The sequence below is a fragment of the Anguilla anguilla genome, chromosome 5 (genome assembly GCF_013347855.1).
Source record: "Anguilla anguilla isolate fAngAng1 chromosome 5, fAngAng1.pri, whole genome shotgun sequence".
NCBI lineage: Eukaryota > Metazoa > Chordata > Actinopteri > Anguilliformes > Anguillidae > Anguilla > Anguilla anguilla.
In genome coordinates, this window is record NC_049205.1 from 44,497,561 (window position 1) to 44,523,797 (window position 26,237).

General features: G+C 40.2%; 1 protein-coding gene, 1 long non-coding RNA gene and 1 pseudogene across 2 annotated transcripts; 1 reads left to right on the forward strand and 2 right to left on the reverse strand.

The window, feature by feature from the left end:
- Positions 1 to 4,099: 4,099 nt before the first annotated feature.
- Positions 4,100 to 23,835, reverse strand: rab8b (RAB8B, member RAS oncogene family). The gene is made up of 8 exons (XM_035419295.1): positions 23,472 to 23,835; positions 9,282 to 9,342; positions 8,824 to 8,884; positions 8,392 to 8,469; positions 7,904 to 7,993; positions 7,441 to 7,506; positions 7,110 to 7,160; positions 4,100 to 6,830 (listed from the first exon to the last, which is right to left on the reverse strand). The coding sequence occupies exons 1-8, from the start codon at positions 23,593 to 23,595 to the stop codon at positions 6,738 to 6,740; spliced, it is 624 nt and encodes a 207-aa protein (XP_035275186.1). The 5' UTR covers positions 23,596 to 23,835; the 3' UTR covers positions 4,100 to 6,737.
- Positions 21,190 to 23,454, reverse strand: LOC118228068. Its single transcript, XR_004765403.1, has 2 exons — positions 22,811 to 23,454; positions 21,190 to 22,181 (listed from the first exon to the last, which is right to left on the reverse strand). It is a non-coding gene; the product is annotated as an uncharacterized LOC118228068 (long non-coding RNA).
- LOC118228176 lies at positions 23,624 to 26,091 on the forward strand (annotated as a pseudogene).
- Positions 26,092 to 26,237: the final 146 nt, after the last annotated feature.

A 26,237-nucleotide genomic window follows, 5' to 3' on the forward strand; every position in this document is an offset into this window, starting at 1 on the left:
ATTGAGTCATCATTAATAAGAAGTAAGTGCAGTTCCACTGGTAAATCAAACTCAATAATCTTTGACAGAAATACTGGTGACATGGTTCAAGAACAAGTACTTCAGAACATGACCAGAAGGTTTGTATATAAGTGCCCTGGGTGCCATGGGAACAGAATAGGCAGTATGGGTCTGGGGAAAGACCCAATTTATATGGGTCTTTCCCCAAGTCAAATACGTGCAATTGTCAATTAAGTGTTGGTCAGAGTTTTTTTTAGAAGCAGAGAAAACATTGTTCCAAACCACTAACCTAAGAAATTTCCCTATTAACCCTTTTGAGGTTCAACAATTTCTCAATAAATGTAAGATGTCATAAATGTATTTCCAACATTTTAAAAACTGAGGAAACAATTAGCATTTGTGTTAAACAAGTAATAGTCATTACACCTTCCTATATGTATTAGTTTATACCAACATAATTGAGCGGTCAAATGTTTCTTACTGTTGGAAATATCATAATAATCTTGAACATGTATTTCTTTGTTCAGGATTTTTTGACATAAAATTATAATATTCATGTGAAAAAAGTTTTTTTTTTTTTTTTTTAAGCTTGTAAGCTTAATGTACAATTTCTATTGGTCACATAATGCCAATAACACTTGTGGTAATTGTGTATGTTTTTTAAAGACAAAAATGGCCCCAAGAAATAACAGAAAAAAAGGGCTCAGATAAAAGTATTTAGTACTCAACTTCTTTAAGCACAGTGTATCCATAATTTCTGCCAGTACTATATATTTAGTTATCAAATGCTTTCTCACAGTGTCAATAGGCCACATTAATATTGTTCAGTCAATATTCATACACCACATTCGTATCAAAAGTGATTTGTCTCTTTATATATATATATTTTTTTTTTTTTACAAAACTGGGATTACTTCATACCGTACCAGGTGATCTGTCCCTGAGATATGAACATGGAACAAATGAAAAGGGAACATGCACAGTGCTATCTGTCAGGTTTTTGGTGGCGCCTTACTTTTCAGCACCTGCTTCTGACAGAAGCATGATGGGAGCCACACAGAATCAAACGCCAAGGTGAACAGTACGCTATTACACTGAGATATCCGTTTTATGCTTAATTCTCACAACCAAATAGGATTAATCACAATGGAAAAATATCCTCACAGCATTTCGTTGAGATCCTTCTGCCAGTCTGTGATCATCAGACTAGCAAAACGGTGCTGGTTTTTCCTATTATATAACCCTGGATTGACAGGAATTAGCACAATCCAATACACACACTATCGTTTATCAAGCTATTGATGGCCAAAGAGCTGTTAAGTACTGTGAATTACAATGCCATGAAAAAGTATTTGCCCCATCCCGATTTCCTCTAGTGCTGCTTATTTGCCTTATCTGGAGACAAAATGTAATATTAAACAAAGGGAAACTGAGTAAACACAAAACATTCTTTAAATTACCATTTCATTTATTTACTGAAAAAAAGTTATCAAACACCGATAACAGCCTCATGAAGGGGGGAAATGCTTTTTCACGGCTCTAACTTCAACAAACATATCTATATGTCTGTTTGACATATATGTATGCCTAAATGTCAGACAAAGTTTCTTTACACTGGTGACAAACCCAAATGCAGATGCTTTTCAAGTGAGGCCAGATATGTAGTGGAGTAGAAGGGGAAAAGGATATCTACCTCTCTGTGAGAAAATTTAAATATAGACACAGCTAATCATTTTCTTTGTTAAATCTTACTTTAAGCTTATGTATTAACCATGTACCAATCAGATATACAACATGCATGTTATTGTTAAAACACTTTTTGCTTATAAAAACAGGGACCACCCATGCTTTCTTCGGTTCAGCCTTATCCACCTTGTTGTGTGTAGGTACCGGACTCTTTCTGCAGAAATAAAACCTATTTCTCGTCGTGCCTGGTTTTTCAAAGTAGTTAATTTTCTCTGCCCAACATAACCGTAACATTTTCAGCTGAAATCTGGTTGTGAAAGGGGGGGGGGGGGGGGGGGACAAATAACAAAACTTTTTTTTTTAATGCAAACTTTACTTCAGTTGCATATCATAGAAAAGATTCACAATTGACAAAACCAACAGGTCTTTTTTTCTTAATCTTCACACAAAGCAACCAGAGATCAGGTTTATGTAGTGACAGACATGACAAGCTGTCAGAATGGTTGGCGCTCAGAGACAGTCTAAAAGCTGATATATATTGTGGTGGATGCAGAAGGAAGCTGTGAATTATAATGCCATTTGCAGCATGACATAATGAAATTTCTTCAATGGAATGGTTTCATTGTTACATCATCAGAGAACTGTGTTACAAACATGTATACAATATGTACACACATATAAAGTATCAGTTAATGTGTGGCCCCATAAGTGTAAAAGTATACATTATGATTTCAGTATCCATGTAATCCATGGATGGTAATAAATGAAATATAGCTACAAACAGCACATTCATTAAATGTCAGGTATTTGAGAAATAAATTGTTGAACTCAGTTATCACTCAAGTTTATGACCATCTTACAAAACATTAATCCAACTACAAAGTGAGTCTGTGAACTTTCATTTATGGAAACAAGAAATCATTAAAATTTGTTCAAATTAGTCACGATCCCCTCTGAATGGAAATGGTCCAATTCTGGAGGTGATAATACAGTGCTGTGAAAAAGCCTTCTTCTTCCTGATTTCCTCTATTAAATATTTGTCACACTGAATGGTTTCAGACAAAATTAGACAAAATTAGACATTAGACAAAATGTAACATTAGACAAAGAGAAACAGAGTAAACACAAAACATATTTTTACATTATTTCACTTCTTTAATGAAAAAAGTTATAATTCATGTGAAAAATCGCCCCTTTACTCACTCCACCAATTACCCAAATTGAAATGACAATTAGATTCAGCTGACTGAACACAGCCAGGCTTGATTGCAGCCAGCCCAGTGGTATCTAAAACTCACTCATATTGAACTTTACCATCAAAGTGAAGCAGTCATCACAAAGTTTCTACAAAAACACCACAATCAGAGTAAATTCCAGAAGAGATGAGGAAAAAAATGTGTTAAAATATATCAGTCTGGAAAGGGTTACAAAGCCATTTATAAGGTTCTGACTGGGACTCCACCACTGTAAGAGCCATTATCTCCACATGGAGAACACTTGAATCAGTGGTGAAACTTCACAAGAGCGTCCAGCCTGCCAAAATTTCTCCAGGGGCATGGCAACCCGGAAGTCACAAAAGATCCAAGAGAAAAGCCCCTCTAGCCGCAGCTAAGGTCAGTGAGTTCATGACTCCACAATAATAATTCATGGAAGATTTGCAAGGCAGAAACCACTGCTAAAAGTCAAAAGTGGAACTTGTTGGATGACGTGTCCCATTATGTTTTGCATCAAGCAAATACAGCATTTTGCAATAAGAACATCATACCAAAAGTCCAACATGGTGGAGGTAGCATGATGGTGTGGGGATGCTTTGCTGCGTCTGGTCCTGGATGACTTGAAGGAATCATGCACTGTGCTGTACCAGAGAATTCATGTCCTGTCATCTGGCCGTGAGCTGAAGCTGAAGTGTAATTGGGTTAAGCAGCAAGACAATGATCCAAAGCACAAAAGCAAGTTCACTGAAAAGAAACAAAATGAAAGTTTTGGAGTGACGTAGTCAAAGTCCGGACATGAACCCAACAGAGATGCTGTGGCAGGACCTGAGACGAGCAGTTCAAGCTCAGAAAACTACCGGTTTGTCTGAATTAAAGCAGTTCTGCAAAGAGTGGGCTAAAATTCCTCCACAGCAATGTGAAAGACTGATATCAAATTCTAAGCGTTTGGTTGCAGTTATTGCTGCTAAAGGTGGTGCAACCAGTGTAGTTTAAGGGGGTAATTACTTTTTCACAAGTGATATGGGTATTGGATAACTTTTTTTATTAAATAAATGAAATTTAAAAAATTTTAATGTGTTTTGTGTTTACTCAAGCTCTCTTTGTCTAATATTACATTTGTCCAAAGATCGGAAACCATTCAATGTTACAAATATGCAACAGAGGAAATCAATATAGGGGCCAATTTTTTTCACGGCAAAATGTCTGTATGACAGAGCCAGAATGTTTCTTTCTCTGTGAAGCACTTTCAATTTACACTTAAGTACAGTAGGACACAGTCAAAACAACATTCTTTCATTGCACAGAGAAATACAAATAAACCAGAATTTACTGGGATGAGTAAACAAATACAGGTTTTACAGGAGTTGGGACAAGTGTGTCAATAAAATTCAAATTTATTTACCTTCAGCTGAGACTTGGGGTGTACTGACAGGCTACGGCATCAAAGTTAAGAAAATGATTGAACTTTTTTTTTTTTTTTTAAACAAGACAAATTCAAAATGTTTCACATTTTGGAGGTGCCCATACTATAAGGTATACAGTAAAAATGACTTTAAATACCTCAATACATATTGCGCTACAATGCAACAGCTTGGATCGGTGCAATTGATTTCTCAATCTTATCCGACTCTCATGAAAACTGAAATACCGTCTCACTGCATGAGGTTGTTATGGCGATTAGTTGTTGTGTCAACCCGTAAAGTGAACTGCAGTGGTTACTTCCTAAAGGACACTTTGCCCAATCACAGCCCAGGATTTAAGTTGTTAGGTCACAAGCTATGCCTGTCGCTAGTCTTCAGTTGTACTATGAAATGCGTTCAACCTGAAAATCGGCACAAGTGTGACTTTTATTGTCACCTGTGTAAAAAAAAAACATCCACCCTTACATTAAGAGCAAAAACACACAAGGTAAAGTGCAGCTAAAGAAAGAGTTAATACTGAAGAACAGCTTTTGTAAACAATGCAAAAAATCTTTTACATTATACAACTTTGTTTTCTGAAAGAAAGAATAAAAAATTAACAGGCTGCACTCAATAACATTTTTTAAAAATGACTGTGACAGTGCTAATATTAATATGAAATAAAATCATGGATTAATCAACAAGTGATGCATGACATTTCAGTAATTTAGCTTACAGGGAATTTACACAGGCATGCATAAAGTGGTTCTCCTATGGTTTCACACGTTCTTAGAGAGCATGGTGTACGAATTCAATGTTCTTGGAAGATTACATACAAAAATATAATAATACATGAATTACTCATAAGAAATTTGCATTAAATGCACGTCACAGCACAGCTCAAGTCTGCCGCTGCTTCAACAAACACTAGCATAGAGATCTGCCCTTCCCTCGTCTCACCTCACAACCAAACAGTGCCCCCCTGTGGTCTCATTTACTTGAGATGCAAGAAGCAAGTGTCTTCCACAGGAGAAGATGCAATGCGCTATGATGTGCATCAATTATGCATGGCAAAGCCTGTTGAATTTAAACATAAAATAACAATAAAAGCTGCAAAGACACTCAAAAGTAAGAAAGATATCCCTAGTTAGATACATTTGATATGTTATAATTTGCCGATTTCAATTTATTCTCATTAGATCATTTGTTAAAAACAACTAGAGCAGAAAGTCCTTGAACCAAAGTACACTATTGCACACCTTTGATGACTGAAATAGTTCTGCACAGTTCTCCAAGCGATAATAGCTTGGAGAAGGTAGGTGAAAAGTACACTGAAGGGAACTTAAAAAAGCTCATTTCTGAATTTTTCTGAAGAATCATACAAGTGAAGTCCTCTCCAAGGTGATTTTCACTCAAAGTGCCAGCATTGCTACCTCCCTCCACTACACCATACGGTGGCAATAATCACCAGACAGCTGTACTCAAAAGGTTTCTAAACCACAAACACCTACTTAGACATTCTTGCTAATATACTACTGTTTTTATAAAAGTGCTGTATTACAGCTATTCAATGCAATCAAGCATGGCTTCAGTCACAGCTTTTTAATCTGTTATTAAAAGCCGAATGTTTGCACATAGCTTTTCCTATCCTTCTTCTTATTTCCCATGTCCAAGGCTATGACACAGAACCGTCAATACGAAACAGGCCATTATTTAAAGCGCAAACTACCGCAGTAAACTACCGTCACTAAGCAACTGACTAAGACATCAAGATGACACGATAAGCTTTGGTAGAAAATAAAAGCAAAGTCTAGGGAAAAAGAAAACGCTCACACTTCTCTTTCATACTGAAGCAGCTTGTTGTGGTGCACCTCTTCTCGTTTTTGTAACAACTCTGGCTATAATGACTGGGCATTTAGACTTGGGATGCTGAAGTGTGTTTAATGATCATGGATAGAGTCCTTCTCATAGTAAAAAAGATATCAAGGGCACCCAAGAAGTGTGCAAATGCGAAGACAACATTAAAACAAGGAATCCAATCAAAAGGTGTGTTGTCCTGCTAAAAGCATTAGGCAGTAAGCAAAGTTTAAGCCTGGGACAAAGACACAAATCTGGGTATGCAGTCAGAAAAAAAGGGCCAAGTGAATCCCAGAGACGGGGAGGTCAAGGCTCTGCTACGGTTCACGGAGGTCAAGGTGCCAGGGGAGGTCAACACTGACGCCTCATCAGCAGGTCCACGTACATGCTCCTTTTTTCAGCTTTCGTTTCTTCTTTTTGAGACGGGACAAAGAGACTTCCCCCCACCGAGGCGGAGGGAACAGGCGGCCCCCGGCAGCAGCCGGCTGAGAGTCCTGGGTTATGGCTGGGAGGCATGGCGCCCTCCCGAGGAAGCAGAGAGAAGAGGTCTGTGTTTGGTCCGCGGAGGTGCAGAGTTCCGTTAGAGCAGCGCGCATCGGAAGAAGCTGCTCTTCTTGGATCGGCTCTCCGTGATCTTCACCGGTCCCCCTCCACCTGACGGATTGCTGTCATTCTGCCAGAGAAAATGGAAGCAGGGGTGGTGATGGGATTGAGTCGGCTTAAGGAGCACGGTCTTCGGTTAGAGTGGTACACTGAATTTCTTTCCCTGAATTCTATTTTCTCAATAGTATTGCCTAAGGCCTGATGGAGGAATGTAATGGAGGCACAAATGCAGCTCAGAATGACCTTAGACATCTATAAGTACGGCACACAGAATGGATCATTCTGCACTCTCTCCTCCGCCCGGATTCAGTTCCTCAATTACAGTGATCACCTCAAAGCACACACTCACCATTTTTCTGTTGAGTCTTGTCATGATGTCTCTCCCGAGTGTGAAAAAGGCCTGTTAAAGATCCAGTGCAACAAAGAACATTAAAATCTGCCATTTGCAAAGCGAGCGAGTAACCCCTTTCTTTTACAACGCACTCAACATAAGAGCATTATATAGCATTATATATACATTAATATGCAGCTATTTTAAACTGAAAAGATACAAAGACAGGTGGGAATAAAAACGTTATGAAACATTATAGAACAACTTAAAATTAACAACAACAAAAAGTAAAGCTGACAAACAGTCCATTGTATATTATTTAAAGTGATACGATGAGTATTATTCTTACCTCTTCCACATTTAAGCTGGATTTTGCACTGGTTTCCAGGAATTTGATCCCATAATCTATTGCTAACTGAAATAAAAAAGATTAGCAAAATTAACAGCCATCATTGATACCACATACCATTATTGTTTCAATCACAAACCGTAATATATCATCACACTAAAGACAATGCAAATGGTATGTTATCAGTCTTCCAGAAGAGAAGATCAACTGAGGCCAGTGTGATTGGTAATGATTCCACACAACATAAACAGTAGGAGTTCACCAGCGTCCCAGCCAATTCCTAATCTGGTTTACTGATTGTCCCAGTCTATCTGGTAAAAATCTTCCCTCAGCACCTTGGCTGATGAGTGGTGAACTTTCAGAATTGACAGCTGTCAATGTACACTGAAACTGATACTGAAAACCACAGAAACTTTCTAATAAAAGACTTTCAGGGGGAGGGAGAACAGGAAATCCAACCTACCTTCTCTCCCCTCTCTTTGTACACTTGTCTCTTGTCGTTCATGTCACATTTGTTCCCTAGGATCATCCTCTCCACGTCTGAAGATGCATGCTAGAAACAGGAAAAACAATAAAAACTGCATTTGAAACATGGAGAACACATGAATTACATCTGACACAGGAAAGAGCTGCCAGCCAGGAGAGCATGTCATCATGCTCATGCTATGTTTCTCATTTGCTCTAAAACATACACAGTCTTTTCATTTTATGGCTAATTCACTTGAAATCAGTTAAAGTGAATGCAACAATCCCAAATTAAATACAATCTGTCATAACTTTTTGGCTGATACTAATATTACCCCAATATTATTGTGCATCTAGATTTAATATCAGGAAAAATGTATTGTTATGCATGAAATATTACCTGAAACAATAAATATAGTATTACCTGAGACTATAACCTGAAACACAACGTGCAGCATTTGCATCATAAACTATTTTGGGGCTCACCTCCTCGATGTTCCGGATCCAATTCTTGATGTTTTCGAAGGATTTCTCATTGGTGATGTCATACACCAGCATTATGCCCTGGGCATCAAGAGGACGGGTCAGTACATCAGCAATATAAATAAACAGCAGTATGCTTGTGAATCACACAGGCGATGCTCAATCGAACATACAACATCCCAGCACAGGCGCAAATATTTCTCAACTTTCCAAATCAGCTTGTCGTGCTTTACCGGATGTCAGCTGGGTTAGAGCAATCACAACCTGCCAGCTGAATTGAAACCATATCTGGCTCCGGTTTGTTTTTCATTTTTTAACTAATCCTTAGCCTACTGGTCAATTGGGACCCTGAGGTTTTAAGTGTGCATATGACGGGAAAGAGGACTCCCACAGTGTCTGTGAAAGGTGGTTCTGTGAAGGCGGGAGTCATCTCACCATCGCTCCGCGATAGTAAGCCGTGGTGATGGTCCTGAACCTCTCCTGCCCTGCCGTGTCCCTGTGAAAGACATAAAATGTCTGATACCACTCCAGCAAACAAACACGCATTCAAATCTTCTCCAGCTAACAGACACAGTAACGGGTCATGAGATTTGTGCTCTTCAAATAGGCGCAGATTCCCACTGGCACGGCAGGAAGAAACTAAGAGAGCTCCGTACAGCTGGGTTTAGTCAGTTCCACCCCTAACCTACTCCTCTATACAAACTGCACGGCTCAATTTCATAGACCATGAAAACAATCAGCATGTATGTCTCAGCAGGCCCCACAAGAAAATATCATCCACAGAAGAACTGAAGTACTTCAGCGAAGACAGGCTAGCATAATACCAGACTAAGGACACACAGAGAAACACACATGCTCACAAGCACAGTTTAGACAGTGTGTATGCTATTTACCATATTTGGAGCTTAATTTTCTTGCCGTCCAGTTCTATTGTTCTAATCTTGAAGTCGATCCCTGGAATCACAGCAGAGGGGGAGAAAGTGTGTCAATGCTTTTCACATGACCATCCAGCGAAACGCACGCAGGGCCCAAGAAGGTAATTCCACCACAGCCTGCTTTTGTCCCACGCCACAATGGATTTGATTAAATAGCACCCCTCACCCCCTTATCAAATCAGATCCATAGCACTGTGGGGCTATAGCAGCTGAGAAGCTCAGTTGCCAGTTTTTTCACAGGCGCAGTTAAGCTTCCGCTCCAGATCAAGCTGTTCTCCACTGTGCCGAGAGCCTGTTCTTTAGCTGGGTGCACCACACAAACCTCTTAACAATGGCTTTTTAGAAACCCTGTAAAATGCAGGCAAACGCACCCAGAATCTGCATGAAGCTGCAATGGACACACAGTGGATATGAAACCAGGCTGCAGGGCCACTTATCTTTGTGACAGAAAGAACCTGCATTAATTCACAGTGAGATGTTGAAACCTGACCTCTGACCCTGACAGAAGCACCCGATGATTTGCACAGAAACAGTTGGGTGATTATTCGGCATTGGCCCTGCAAACCTCCATGGCAAAAGTGACAGTGACAAACACCTCACCGCTACCCGGCATGAATAACAACAGCACCTCAGAAAAGTACCCACACAAGCCCTAGTGGCCCACCCGCCAATCCGGCCGCACCTTGACCTCTTGCATTCCTATTCTTTAATGCAGGCTAAGCTTTGCCACTGCAGTTTTGCTGGGTTGAATTAGATTAGAAGGTGTGGGGGGAGGGGAACTGGGCAGGCGCAGTACAGCAAATGCTACAGCACAACTCTGAGAGTCACCTTGGCTGCATCTCTGTATACATTCATTTAGGATACACTGAGGAGCCAAATGCTCACAGCTGATTGGTTGTTAGATCGGTCATATTTCCCTTACAGTGAAATGTATTTTACTATCTTTTTTTTTTTTTTTTACTATCTTTTACTTTCAGCCTTGATTTTACGGCTAAAAGCCAAGGGAGCAGGAAACCATTACGGCCCAGTCTGGACATGCTCACGCTGCATTCAAATCAGGGCCATTAGAACCCTGCCTGGACCCGCACAATAACTCCCATGCCAAATAATAGCAGTTCAACATCTGTCATGAATGACTTCCCCAGCCCTGCAGGTTTTCCAGCTCACCAGCAATATAACTGTCCAATTAAGCCCATAGCCATGTCTCCAGTGGTTCCCTAGGCAGTGGACTAGCTAGGGTATCAGCCGACACCCTAGTTAGTTCACTATACAGAGGACTAGTGGACCATTTGGGACACGTGGAATTAGTATACTCAATAGTAGGCAAGTAAGCTGTTTCGGACATGGCCCATGACTTCAATCAAGCTGTCAAGAAACAAGAACGGACCAAAGCCTACAGCCACTTTAGACCTCTAGGACCAGAGCTGAGTGCATTGTAGACACTGTACCCCTCCTGAACCAGAGCTGAGTACCCCTGTTATAGACTAAACCAGGATTAATCCAATGAACTCACCTGCCCTGAAACATAGCTGCTACCAAAAGCCCCAAAGCCACAGTTCATAAAGCTTGAACTTAAATAACCTCATTCAGACTACATGCCCCCTTAATAAGAAACCATCGCAATAAACTTGAGCAACAGCTGTCTCTGCCCATTGTTCATATCCTCACCTCCCTCCCAGCCAACTGTTGTACACCACAGGGCTAAAACCCCTGCTGGCTTCCTAACACTAGCCCATCTTCTGAAAAGATGCCTTGATGACTAACAGCACTCTCTGAGGATCAAAAACCCCATAAGCGTGGACACAGCGATTGAGAAAAGGACAGATGTGATACAGGGCGTGTGGTTTTGACTTCGAGAATCTGCCTGCAAGAGCAAACACTGCAGTTTTGAAAAAGGACCTGGTGTGACTTCCAATACAAAACAGAATAAAATAGAATAGCACAGGTACAGAAAAAAAAACTGCAAAAAAAATGTCCACTATCCAGAAGGGGGAAACCTGCATTACAGACAGCCCGTTTTTCTCAGTCAAAAAAGAAATTTGCAAAAAAGGCTTTTAAAAATACAAAATACAGCTATATAACCTTATACTGGACAGACAAAACAACATCTTGTTTGTTATTTAGCCTTTAGTGGGACAGGAAAACATTCAGAACCAAAACTGTTGCGCTAGGCAGCCAGCAGAAACGCTCAGACTGACTGAATGAGTTAATGAGCCATAAGATGGGGCAGAGCAGGCTGTTACTCGCGCAGCATGTGACAGACAGGCACAGGAAGTGGTGTGCGCCACAGACGGTGAGCCGGGAGCACGCTCGCGCCCCCCGGCAGCTCGCCGTTTCCGGGAAGATGTGCCTCGGGCCACCGGCCGTAGCGCCGTCCGCCTCCTCCCCTTTCCTGTGACCCCCGCGAGTACGCTTGCGGGGGAGGGGCGGGGCTAAACGCCACCGCTTTAATCAGGCGCTGCGGCGGTTCAGCGAGAACGCAGCGTATGGTGCGGGGCGGAGACCACCTGTTGTGAGGTCAGCGTTTAGATAATGAAGCACAGGCAACACCGAGACCTACAGCAAGCTGATGAACTGAAATGCTTCTGAAAGCAGCCAAATAGTACCGTTAATTAAATGTGACTAAAAATTATACAGAATTAAAAAATGTAATGTTTTTTTTTTTGTTGAGTTAGCATAGAACTATAGTGATTCATGGTACTTTCTTCTACATGAAGCAGACAAGTTGCAGAACACAAATGCTGTATTTGAAGCAAACAAAAAGTGTTTAAGAAACATCTCAACGGTCAACTGCGAGGTTCGCATTCAACTGCAGAGAGCAAAGGAAACACGTTTGAGCGTGTGCTCATTTGAGAGGAAGAGCACGAGCCTCATGACTGCACTCTCCCCAAACCCCAGGAAGCGGAATGGAGATGCTTGTCTGCGGCGGATGGGGAAGCCTGCATTGTGGCCAGGGCCTAGGGGCCCTGACCTTTCTCTGGGCAGAGAGGAAGTGATGTCGCCACAGTTCTGAGCTGGCAGAAGAATGCAGGAACCCCCCCCCCCCCACCCCCAAATTTTCCTCTATAACCCAACCAGCACACTGTCACGAGATCCAGGGCCTTTAGAAAGCCTTCTGTTCGCTTGGGTCACCGCAGACCGGACGGGACCGAACAAGGGAAGGGCGTGGCTCTACCGCGATCCCAGCGCACACTTAACCAACACAAAGAACCAGAGATCAGGAGTGCCTTCATTAACTTCCTTCCAAATGGGAAATCTTGACCCTTGCTTCCAGCTACAACAAACTGCAAGTGCCCTTGTGGTCCTGAATTGTTCAAACCATAAAAGCACTTGCCATTAGTACCTCCCTACACCCCACCACACACCCACATGTTAGCTGTCAAGCAGAGCCTAGCCTCGCACTGCTAGTTCTCCTGTAGCACTGTGTGGCCTGTAGTGTGGAAAAGGGTCAGCGGCTTTCAGGGGACTGTATAACAGGAGCGCACACACTTCAGCTGTAGTGCTTCACACAAGTGTGGGAGGCACAGAGACGCAAACAGCAATTCCACGTCATCAGGGGAAAAACGGGGGAAATTCAATGACTGAGTAATCTTGCAAGGGCTTAGCCTGAACCTTGGGGCCCACAGGGCAGAGCAGCACGGTACAGCCCTCAATCTTTTTTAACAGCACTGAAAGCTTTGGAGTTTCCTGGCTCATATGCCTTCTGCATCCCCCCACCCTCCACTAGGCCCTGGCTGCATACCCAGCTCCCCGGGGCTGCAGGGAAATGATCCAGAAAAGCACTGAGCTCAATATGGATCACAGTGTGTCGGCACACAAACCAACACGTAACCTTCACTTACTCTCCCTGGGTGTGAAACATGAGGAAAAAAACAGTGGCTTGTGACCAAGAGACCTGTAAGAATGGAGCTTCACTAACCGAAATTACTGGGCGATTTTTCCAAAAGGACCTCAAACATTTCTTGTTTCTCAAAACAACGATTATAAAAAACTGCTGAGAATTCAGTCAAAGGTAAAGCAGTCATTTTGAGAACAGAATTCTATAGTGTTCTGGGTTTATTTGGGGAGTGTTGATATCCAAAGTCAGTTTGTTTTTCTCTGATGAAAAACACACGCAAGCACTTCATGACACAAATTTAGCTGTTTTCACTAAACATGAAAAAATGCTTTTCGGCTGGGTGAGAATCCACCACGCAAAATCACAGGCTCACATCTGCTGCGCTCATGTAAAACGATATAAAGATCATCAAACAAAAATGTTTTGAAAGATTTAATGTGGTATTAGCAATGATACAGCATTTGCTGAATTACTCTATGTGCCATTGTCCCCACCCCATTCATATAAGACAATATGTCCATCCGATAGCCTACCTGAAATTAATCCTTCTAGGCTCATAAAAATGTTAGCAGAACACCTTAACACAAAGCTAATATTTTGGTTCCATACTTTTACCGTTAAATATGTCAGGTGATGGCTAGTAGTATAGAGCACTGGGAAGCAAATAGGTTTAATGTGAAATAAAGCCGATTTATCCAGCTGTGTAAGTTGCTGGATAAGACCATCTGCTAAATGCCTGCAATTCAATGAAGTAAAGTAAGTTTTCATAAATAAATAACATTTCCAAAGATATCTTCTTCACCAACTTCATAAAGCAAGCTCAAAATAAAAACATGGCTACTTTAATGGCAGGTAAAGGTTTCAATTTTCAACAGGCTCTGCCAGGTTGTAACAGCACATGTGCTAAATCACCCAAATCCAACTCCATCTTAAAATAAGCGGACAACTTCAAGGAAAAGAATAGCTTACCATTTAAACATCGCGGGAAGTATTATTTTGGGCCAACAACACATTTATTAAACAAAACTTACTAATGATGATAGGTCTAATCTTAGGTCCTTTTTAATGGGCTGAGGCAACACATAATTAAATGAAGCAAAGTCTTTTTTACAGCCAATCGGATTTTTCTGAAATTTTACGACTTTCACAGACAAAGACAATGGCTGTGGAGGACCAGCCTATACGCACAGGAAAGGCATGAGAGCCTGCAGAAGTCACAACACTGACTCACGCACGAAAGGCAACCTTTAAAACAATAAGAGTAGGGAGTGATATTTTTCTACAGAAGTCCCACTGAAATAAACAGTGGAAACTGCCTGTTAATTAAAGGCATCTACATAAGCCTGAAGATAGGATGTCCTTCTACAGCACTGGGTTATAGTGCAGACCTAGTTCACAACTGGCTATTGCATTACTTAGGATATGGACATAAGGTATGGCCCCCGCTAATAACATAAGAGTGACGTCACTGATTATTTGGGTACTTGCAGTATATGTGCCAACTGTGTACGAACTGTACAAAATGACTCCAGAGTACTGCAAAGTAAGAAGATCCAGCAACTGGCGACACATAGTTCTTTCTCCCAAATCAAAGAGAGGAAGTTTCAGTGATGGAATGGGTATAGAAATATGACTGGGCATTCGAAGTTGAAAAAAAAAAAAAAAAAAAAAATATATATATATATATATATATATATATATATATATATATATATACGCAGATTTAGGTTGGATTTGAAAAAAGCATTTTGACTCTGCTTTGCCTCACTTTGCCTTGGAAACAAGCAGGGTGCTTCTGCTCTATTGGACATGACACAGCTCACAACCAATTTGCTTCATTTCAGTCACCTGCCATCCGCACCACAGGGGAAATGCAGTAATACAGGTCTTTTGTTGTTGTTTCTGTTTAGTTTCAAATGGAAATAACACTAAGGGAAACAAAAGAATTTCAACAAGCAACCAAAATTTTCTAAAATAACATTCAAAATAATTAAGTAAATTCAGTGCATTACATGGGTATACACTGAATTACATTCGAATGGAGGGGAACACCACTTTTTTGGCCCACATTTTACAGAAAATAAAACAGATTTGAAATGAGCGAGAATTTCCTTGTGGGAAACACTAGCCTGCAGTGCATGCTTACAGCCTGAACATTGCAGACACATTATTTAATATTAAATGAGTAGTAAGACATAGAAGGGATGATACCACCACACCAGCTGGCAGCTGTTTATTTCTGCTAAAACTAAGTCGGCAAAACCGGGCTGCGTTTTTGAAGCTCACTTTGTCTTGTTGAGAGATGTTGCTCATTAGCGCCAGTGCGGTTGGCTCCAATATAGGCTACGTGTTTCTGTTTTAATGCAAGTCAATGGTATCAATGCAGTCAAAGTACAAAGTCAATCATTTTCTTCCATAAGAAAATTTAGTTGCAATAGGTGTTTTTTCCACATCTAATGTCTCTCCATGTGCTGATTTGTTATAGCCTAGGCTAATTATTGTGTTATTTGGACAAGACCATCATATTTTGTGGAATAATCTCTGGACAGTTTGAATCACTGCCAAGTCACTGTATCTCACGTGCTTAGTGGACAACTGGACTTCATGTCTCTACGGCGCAGGATCTGGCACAAATTTGTACAACATGGCAGTGCCCACAAATTGCTCTTCCCAGGATTCAAAACACTTTTCACCAAGCCCATGGAGAATCAATGGGTGACATCACAGTGACTTTGCCCATATTTATCTAAAGTCTATGGCTAAAACAAGTGGCAGAATTGTGCTTAATATGGCCAAATTATATAAGAACACATGATCACACACATGAAAAGGAAAACACAAAAATTTCAAATTGAAACTTATAATTTTATATTTAAAATTATAACGTAGTAGTATTTCTCTGGGATCTGAAATCAGAGACTTTTTTTGAGTTCAATAATTCAGGCCTAGTACCTCTGAAGTGCATGGTGTGTGAGTTGTAAGTCACACCTACATAACACAACTTAATTTGACTCAAATACAAGATCAAAGCATCCATTCTCAAAAACTATTCTTTAAAGGTATAACATTATGCTGTTGACTTTTATATAGTTTCAAAAAGAAAGGACAATAAGTTCCATCTGTTTTCTAACAGCACAAAATATGACAAGAAAAGCTCCCCAACCATTTCTGGTACAATTACCCTCATATCCATGGCATTTATAAGGCTAAAATAAGGACACATCCTGGATTTGTCCATAATCCTACTCTCAAATAATTGGAACGGCAGAGAGGAAAAGTATGGTGTCATGCCAATCCAGGTGACATACACGGTACCAGTCACAGTGGGTTAGGGTTTCCAAACTGGAATGTTTGGTTTTTAAATGATTTGTCCATGTCCAGTTTGCAACTGGTCCCAAGTAATTGATGAAAGAAATTTGCGTTTGAGTGTCAATGACTCCCTGGTCTGACGACCCCCTTCCTGCCAACCCTCGTCCGACAGCTCATGACCTTTTTGCGATTACGCTTCCAGCTGTGCATGCTGCCTGGTTTTACAAGTTCTAAATCTGGCAACCCTACTGGGGATATATCAAAGAATACATTGTGTCCTTTGCTCGAGATTTACACTGGAGTTATTCTGCCAAATTTAAAATACCAATAACGTTAGGAAGCATTCACTTAAAACACTCACAACTTAAGCTAACTAAATTATTTATCATCATTCTGAATTCATTTAGAGATAATAAAGTATTTTGTTTCAGGGTTCGCTCCAAGGAGTACCAGGTATCTGGAACACAGAATCTAAAGGCAGTCTTACCAAGATTTGACTTGACCTGTAAGACAGGAGCATGCCTATATAGATCCCCATGGTCCAAGATGGAAAAATATTCCCTTGACTATCCTCTGCCTATAGGCCATAGGAAAACAAGATTTGTTCCAGTACAGGAAAACCAGCTTCATTCTTAAATTATTTACCAGATTGTCAATGTGAGTCTTAAAAGTAAATTTGGCATCAGGCCAAATGCCTAGATATTTAGAGACTTTCTCTATGCTAGCACCACTTAATGCATTCGTCATCAGGTTTGAGTATTCACTATTTCTTGCCTTTGTTCAATAACATGCATTTCGTTTTAGATTAATTTAACACAGGCTTGAGATCTGTCAGTGCATGCAGCAAATAATTAAAAGCAGATAGAAGATTTTCAACAGTTATATGTATAGAATGACGAAGGCCATAAATTGCGTCATCAGCATAAAAGTGGAACTGCGCAGAAGTTATAGAAGGAACAAGATCATTAATATACAGGGTAAACAAGAGTGTTCCTAAGGTAGAATCCTGAGGAACTCCTGTTGTGACACTCAATGATTCAGATCATATACTACCTAATACCATGCACTCAGATCTACAGTACAAGAGAGGATGTTCTAAAACCACTTGAGAGCTGTGGCATGGAGGCCAATTAAGGAGAGTTTACTTAAAAGAATGAAATGATCAATCGTATCGAGAGCCTAAGCCAAATCTACAAAAATCACTGCGCAGGATTGATGATTGTCCAAAGCTGATAAAATATCATTTCTGACTAAGGAGGTAGCAGTGATGTTCAGACTTAAAACCAGACTGTTGGTGACATAAGACTGAAAGACTAGCCAGGAACACCTTAAGCTGCGCATTTATCAGTGATCCTAAAATTTCTGCTAAGCAAGGTAACATAGAAATTATAATCGCCAAAGTCTCCCACTTTATGTAAAGGGAGTACATAGGCAGGCTTCCAAACTTTGGGGATTGCACTATTGTTCATAGTTTAGTTAGATGATATATAGGCAGAATGCATTTTGTAATTAGCGGCACAGCAAGTCTGAGAAAAAATAGATCTAGGCCATCAGCTCCAGGTGAATAAGTTGAATAATATGAGTTAATAGATATAAGTGCAGCTAACACTTCAGATGAGGTAAATAGGGAAAGAGTAAAATTGGGGATGTAAGTCAAGGACTGATGGATGGTCTGTTTTGATGCTCTCTATCAAAGAGTTGGCCAGCAGCAATATAATTAAAATGCTTATTAAGGGAGCTCCTATTTGTGGCAAGATCGTAAATAAGCAATTTTCATAATTAATCTGTACAGGAAGGGCAGAATTATGATAGTTATTACAAGTCTTTGCTGATTTCCAGAATTGTGATGCATTTCTGCCAGAATTAGTAAGCAAACTGTAATATTTAGCTTTTGCATTTAGCAAAAACAATTAGCCACCATTTTAACTAGTCTATTGAAAAGGGTGTTTCAAGTTTAGAAAAGCTACTCCTGTGATATTCTGAGTTTGGTTTAAAATCAGACCAGACGTCCTTGTATTCATCAGGTATGTCTTTTAGAAAACCAAATTAATATCCCATACCAATTAATTCATAATCTGCACAACCAGAGATCAAATCACTAAAATGATCAATGGCACATTCAGCAACAGGAGGACGGCGACTAAAATAGACAAGTTTTTCTGTCCCAGGAGTAATCTCAGACCAAGAAAATCAAATAGATTTTTCAATGAAGCACACAGACAGAAAGCATGATTTGATGTAAATTGCTACACCACCAGCCCTTCCAGTTCTATCAGATCTAAAAATATTCTAACCCGCAGTCGTTACAGTGGAATCAGCAACACTAGTGTTTAGCCAAGTTTCAGTCAGTACTAGGGCATCTGGGTCAGCATGAGAGACAAGGACGTTTATATGATCCATTTTCTGACTTTGTAATTGAAGCTGCGAGGGGGGTCTGAATTTTATGTAGATTGCTAATGTGCCTAGCAACATCAACATTAATTTTTCTTGGCCTATTTCAAGAAAACCCTATGTTGGGCTAACAGAATCCAACGGTCCGAGCCCACTAGAAGAACTGTTACAATACAAGGGGAATTAGAGTAATTTAGCAGACGCTCTTATCCAGAGCACATAACTTTTTACATACTGTAGCATCCATTTATACAGCTGGATATATACTGAAGCAATGCAGACTGAGTACCCTGCAGATTTAGGCAGTGTCAATGGTTTAAGTTACAAGACCAGTTCCTTACCTATTGTACTACACTGCCGGCCACTGGCGTGGAACCAGTGCATGAGAAACTCGACCCCAGGGGCCATCAATCGCTCCTGGAGTGGTTAGAAGCTGTCCTGTGGTTGGGATGACTGTATACAATGGTGGATACAATACAGTATGTTCGCTGCCAGTGCCTGAGGACCAGCTTTGTCTGGGCGAAGGCCATCCAATCTATAGAAATGACTTTGATCTCATAATAAGAGTAGCCAATGTTTTGGAGGGGCCCCCAAATTATTTTTTGCCTAGGGCCCCCAAAATTCTAGGAACAGCTCTACTAGTCTCAGCTCTACAGTGTAAAATGTATGAATAATGTCAAAGCTAACTCCAGCACAGGACTGGTCAAAAGGCAATAAACACTTTCCTGCCATTATTTTGTAACAATGAGCTCAGAATAGTGTAGCCATTTCTGACCATTCAGTAGATAAGCACATAAGGTATTTCTGCATCTGCAGTAACAGCATAATTTTCAAATATGAATCATAACCTGCTTACACTTTTTATTGTGGGAATTAGGTGATATTAGCTCTAGTGCAGTGTATATGATATGATATGTTACATTAAGCACATTTGCTCAGCTTGTGGCTCTAGTGAAATTCATGACAGAAACCTCACATCTGTTGGATGTAAAATGGATCATTCCTACTTCTGTCTTTAGTTTATATAGTTCCGTTTAAATTGTGGGAGAAATGAAACTGTTCTTTCCTCTGAAGGCATGATTTTTTTCAATGAACTGGTATTCACAAGTGACTCAAGAGATGCAACTCTAACTGCAAAAGGATTAATTTCATAGATGACCAAAGCCCAGCTTTCACACTGACTGGGCCAATAAAAAACAAACAAACCCCTCTGAATGGAGAACGTTTTCATGGACAACACTGCAGTACTGACAGTGTCAGTCTCCATGCTTCACCCCCCACCCCAGTCTTACAATTCACTGTAAACTGAGTTCTGAGCTCTCATATCTGACAGTTAAAACTATTTACATTCACACATGAATCCCACAGAAGAGAAGCAGCTCTGTGTCCTTTCATATTTTTTTGTGAAAAGACAAAAGAGGGAAGTCCATACAGTCCTCAATATTTTTTTTTACAAAGGAGTTTAAGGTTTCACATACTCCGGTATTTGCACATACCAGAAATAGAGCCATGGTTTTCTCTCAAAGATATCACTATGTAAGGAAATATAATGAATGCAGCTCTTGGTTACATATGCTTCATCACACTTTTGATTTAATTAACATAACATAACATAACATAATGACAAGAACAGGCCATTCAGCCCAACAATGCTCGCAATTTTCCTGACTAAATTGTAAATTGTACCTAGTGCTTCAATTACCTACAGACTAGATAGAATCTAACACAGTATCAAGCCTGGTCTTGAAAATCCCCAGGGTTTCAGCCAGTGGTTTCCAGTTTTTTTCAGTAGAGTGCAAGTTACAGTTATAGCTAACCCAACAGGGAGATATTTCCCTTAATTTACAACACAAGCAGTTCCACTTCTACTGTAGGTCTACACACCTGAGCAAAAATGAAAACCTCAAGAATGGAATTAAAATAATCAATAAAATTTTAGATAGGACATTTCACATCAGATGAATGAGTGTTCATGATCATCAATCTTGCATATTTATTTTTTATATATTATGTAATATCCAAGGAATGATAATGATTTCAAAGTGGAACATCTATAAACTGCTAGTTGCATTACCTTGGAGCAGACAAATCATAGCATACAGGCTACAGCATATTACATCAGGTTTAAGCTAAATGAAGGTTACCATTATTATGCAGAAAACATCACAATCATACAAGGATAGCCTATATTTTAGCAGTATAAACATTAATATTAGCCTATACAATTCAAATAATTTGAAACATGAACAAACAAAACCATATGTTCATGACACATGGGGAACACTAAAACAGGCTTGTAAACATATGTGGACTTCAGCAATAATGAAATGAAATGAAATGAAATTTTTATTTCGGTCTGCATTCAACAATAGTAAGTTTACACGAAAGGAGGCAGATACTCAAATATCACAAACTAAAAACATAAGGAAGGAAAGCCATGCCAAAGATTTGAAAGTTCAACAAATGAGTAACAAACACATATTTTTCTGAGTGGTAGGCCAATTGCCAGCTTCTTAAACCAGATTCAACTACTCTGCATATATAAGAATGTATTGCAACATAAATTCTAAAATATTGCCTACTATTATAAGGTTACTTATTCAATTACTGATTCATAGTGACAATAAAAAACTATGCCTAAATACTGCTCTGTACATTTGATATTACAATTTAATGAGGGTTTCCAGCTGTACAAAAAACACTGTTTTTTTCTGTATGAAACGTGACAAAAGAATATTCAGTACTTTTGTTGTATTCTTCATGGGACTTTCCAGCAGGGACTCTAGTTGAAAATGAAAGTCCATGGAATGGGTGACATACTGTAGGGGGTTCCTGTTTGTTTCTGCAACTCAATTACATCACTGCAGACTTTCCCCATTTCCACTAGCCTGGGAATTCCACAAAACTCACTCTGAATTCTGCCTAATCAATAAGCTCACTATGCTCCAGAACCCAGAGCAGTCGCATTGCAAAACCATGAGCTACATGCCCCCGCTGTTTTCACTCACCAAACTGAGAAATTAGAAGCAAGTAAAAGATTTCCGGGCAAAAGCACACTTTGTATACTCAGCACACTGCTACACGGTCTTCAATGAAGCACGATGGTCTCACCTTTACATATAGGTTACTTTACTGCACACAGTGATTACAAAAACTGTCAAATTAATATTTCTATACTCCTGGAAATTAGTCAGTTAAGAGAAGTAGAGATGTTTATTAATAGTGCAGTAAGTACACAGACAGTCATTAATGTGTAATTTTGCAGTACATTGGAAGATGAGTGGATGATTGTCCTCTGAATGTAGATACAGGTGCAGGTTCTGTAAGAAGGCATGTTTCAAGAGAATATAAATATAAAATGTGAGTAGGTTCCTGTCAGTAATTTTAAGTTTCTAGCCAAATATCCCATTTGTTGTAAATCAAAGTATTATGATTTAACTATGTTGGACAGAAACTGGTGGGTTCCAACTAGGCTACGTGCAAACGGTCACAATAATGGTAACCTCAACACAAAATTACTGACGCACTCAAATACTCCCAGAAGCAAGGGAAGATACCTTCCTGCTTTGAACATCCTGTATTAAGTGCTGCCTGTAAATTCTTTCTTGCAAGAACAATTTGTGACTACATTTGGCAAACTAATTCTATACATTTCACGTGACTGTCCATTTCCTTAGTAACAACATCTCAAAATAAAAACAATGATATTCTGACGCGATTGGAGCATGTACGCTACAATCACATCCAATATGTTGAACAACCTGATTTCATTTAAGTTTTCAACCAGTTCTATGAGCTTTTCTACCCAAAATGATATGCTGTATACCAAAGCCAACAACATACTCTGTAACCCACAACTTTATCTTTCAGATGCAACGTAAAACATAGCTACGTCTATGAAGCTATACAAGCCGAAAGAATAAATTCAGTTTGGAAGGCGAGGGTTTACCCGGCATCAGCTGTAAAGCTCAACATTGTCCTGCGCCATTCATTCCATTGCAACCACTCCTTTCCGATGAGGGTAGGGAAGCACCGTTAATTGCCCGTATAACTACCTAGCTAGTTTCATTTTCTAGTCTTGAATGACCCAATGTTATAACACTCTATCTGCATCACAGAGCAAGCGTGTAGTCTGTGTATTTAGCTAGCTAGACATTTGAGTATTATCCCCTTGTCTGTATTAATTTGGCGCAACCTACAAGTCACAGTGATAAAGTACTGAATGGAAATCATGAATGCCCAATTGACAGATTCATCTCAGAAATCAAGGCAGTACCAATGCAACAAGATAGCTACGAAATGTATAACTGTTGTCTGTTTAGCTAAACAATCAATGATTTTCATATCGTGTGGCATTCAAATTAGCTTAACTGAACGCTTCGGTACGCTGTCTTTTCAAAATGCAATTAACAAGCAAGAGGTAACTAATGGCTGCAGTAAAGCCATTTCCAGCCACAACTGTAGCGAACATGAACATGCTAGTTTTGGGGCCTTTTCCCGTGTCAGTGCCCTCTTATCGTTTTGTATTACTAGCAAGCTAACATTAACTCAGTCAGCATGCTTCTCTTGCACTCCAAATGATCAACAAAGACAGAACCGTGTAAACTGACCTATTGTGGATATGAAGGTGGTGTTGAATGCGTCTTCGCTGAACCTGAAGAGCAGACAGGTTTTGCCCACTCCGCTGTCTCCTATGAGTAGGAGTTTGAACAGATAATCGTACGTTTTCGCCATTTTCCCCCACCGCTGTCTCCGCTTGATAATGACAATGTAGCGGGGCAGAGTAGCACACTGTATCCATACAGTGAAGGGAAGAGAGGGCGTGAGACCAATGACGTCAATAGCTGTCTTGTCGTGCAGAACACATGCATAGAGTTTTGGTCCGTGTAGTTTTTGATGGTAAATCGCTGACTGTCAATTTCTATCTGCGGCAATCTGCCCATGCAATGTCTTTGTTTGCAGACTGGAGAATGTACAAAGCTGTTATTAGTCGTCGTACCCAAAAAATTGTGTTTAATCGGTCCGATTAACTTTAGTTCCAGCGCAGCCCAATGATTGTATCTGGCAAATGTAATACGTGTGCTTTACACAATCAAGTATACCTTTATGTCGGGTGGTTCGTACCTCGTAAAGTTATCTAGAGGTTCAAGTGACAAAGCATGTAACGACAGCCAGTCATTATCACCCTTTTGGATAAGAGTGCAGGCTGAGTAGTAGGATACTGTACATCCACAGAGCTTTCCAAATCAGGGCTCTGTTCCGTACGTGGCTAACTGAATTAACAAGATTAGTTAGTTAACATTTTGGGTCCTTGTAACAGGCACATTTTATATGCTGTTGGCGACGCTGAAAATATCAGGGAAGTCATAATATGCCGAGCAGTCAGGAAACTGTAACTTTCATTGAAAATGCATATCATCAGATTTGATGGTCATGCAAGGGTGAGCACTATTAAGGAAGGTTTGTATGTAGTCGCAGGTAAATTTTATATGATTCTTATGAGGGCTTCACAATCCTTCAATTTACATAACTAATACATGTTTCTATACAGTTTCCAAATGTCCTTGGTGTGCTAGACTGTACACAGTCACATTAAAGCACCTTCTGGGCACATGAGGGGGATTATGTTAATAAAAAGTCATTCCACTGCATGAATGTACACAAAGTGGCACAGTGTTTCATAACTTTCAGGAAAGGTTAGTGTTTCATAACCTTCAGGAAACAATAGTGACAATTCTGATACAAAGAATGTGGCCTATGTTTCTGCTTCAGCTACAGCCATACCACCATGTACCCTGCTCGTGCTGAATGATTGAAGCTAAGAAAATTTAGGCTTGGTTAGTATTTCTATAAGAGTCTTCATGGGAAAACTAAGCTCCTGCTGGAAGTGGTGTTCCATCTGGTCATAATTAAAACCACAATGTACCAGTGCAGTAATGGGGACACTGTGCTGTAGGAAATGCTGTTTTTTAGATGAGAAGTTAAACCAAGGTGTCTGACTCACTGTGGTCATTAAAGATCCCATGACCCTCATTTCAAAGAGGAGGGGATTCCCTGGTGTCCTGGCTAAATTCCCAACCTAGCTGTCTCCACCTGCCACCTAATCACCCGCTGATTTAATTGGCTGAAATGGTTCTCTCCCTCTCCACATCAGCTGATGTGTGGTGATTGGTGAACGTCTGGTGCAAAATGGCTGCTGTGCACCCATCACCTGGGTGAGTGTTGCACATTGGTGGTGGTTGAGGTGAGTTTTCCCCTCATCATTTTAAAGCGCTTTGACTTGCCAGCTGGTGAGAAAAGTGCTATATAGATGCAAGGAATTATTATTATTATTATTATTATTATTATTATTATTCTGGTGAAAATTACAAATGTTTTTATTCTCAGATTATCTGCGACTCTACATGCCTCATCAGTAATATTGAGGCAAAGTGGCCTAGGATCTGTCCATGATGCATGCTTCTTTTGGGAGTCCACCTTGTGCTCTAGGTTAGAGCATGGTAGAAAAAAAGCAAAGTCCCATGTATGGCCTTATTTACATGTTCCTACATTCCCTCATGATCTAATAGTACATAATTCCACAGGACATTATCATGGTATCCTCCTGGGGGACAGGAGCTACTTCTGCATGCCCTTCTTTAGGGCCCCCTACCCAGACCCCACCCTTGGGCCTCAAGCAGGCGACAATGCAGCTGTTCCCAGGATAAGAGCCAGTATTGAAATTACCTTTGGGTAAGAAAAGGGAAGATTCCAATGCCTTCATGGCCTGACGGTGGCACCCGATAGTGCATATATGATTTTTGCATGCGCAGTGCTACACAATATTGCAAGAATAAGGAAAGGGAGGGTCCCACATGTCCAGCAGCAACTCAAAGATCATATTGAACCTGTGTACCTAGGCCAAGCTAGTGGTAGAGCTGCAAGGGACAGGACTGCACCCCCTCTTAAACGAACAACCAGCACGACAATGGTAGCGCTGCGAAACTCCGTATTTGGCATAGTCATCCTGTATTGTCTAATAATTAAACTAGAACAGAGTTTCTGGTTTCAACTCATAGTTTGGTTGCAGGAGCAATGGATGTCTGAGTTGAGTAATCTAGGCACACCGATGTGCAGACCACTAGGGGCCTTGCGCGAAGGGGTTAATTTAAAGTTTTAAAATAATTCAAGCTTTGTGGTTCCAGGAAAGGAGTTGTGGTGCTGTCCACCAGGGGGCAACACCAGCCCTAAATACAGATACGACCATAGTTGTGATATGTGGCCATCGCAACTATGGTGAGATTTGGTGAGAATGCAGCATAAGGCTGTGGCCAATTACCTAATCATTAAGCTTATTACAAGGCCTAGTGGTGAGGCCTATTAGGAGGACAGGTTTT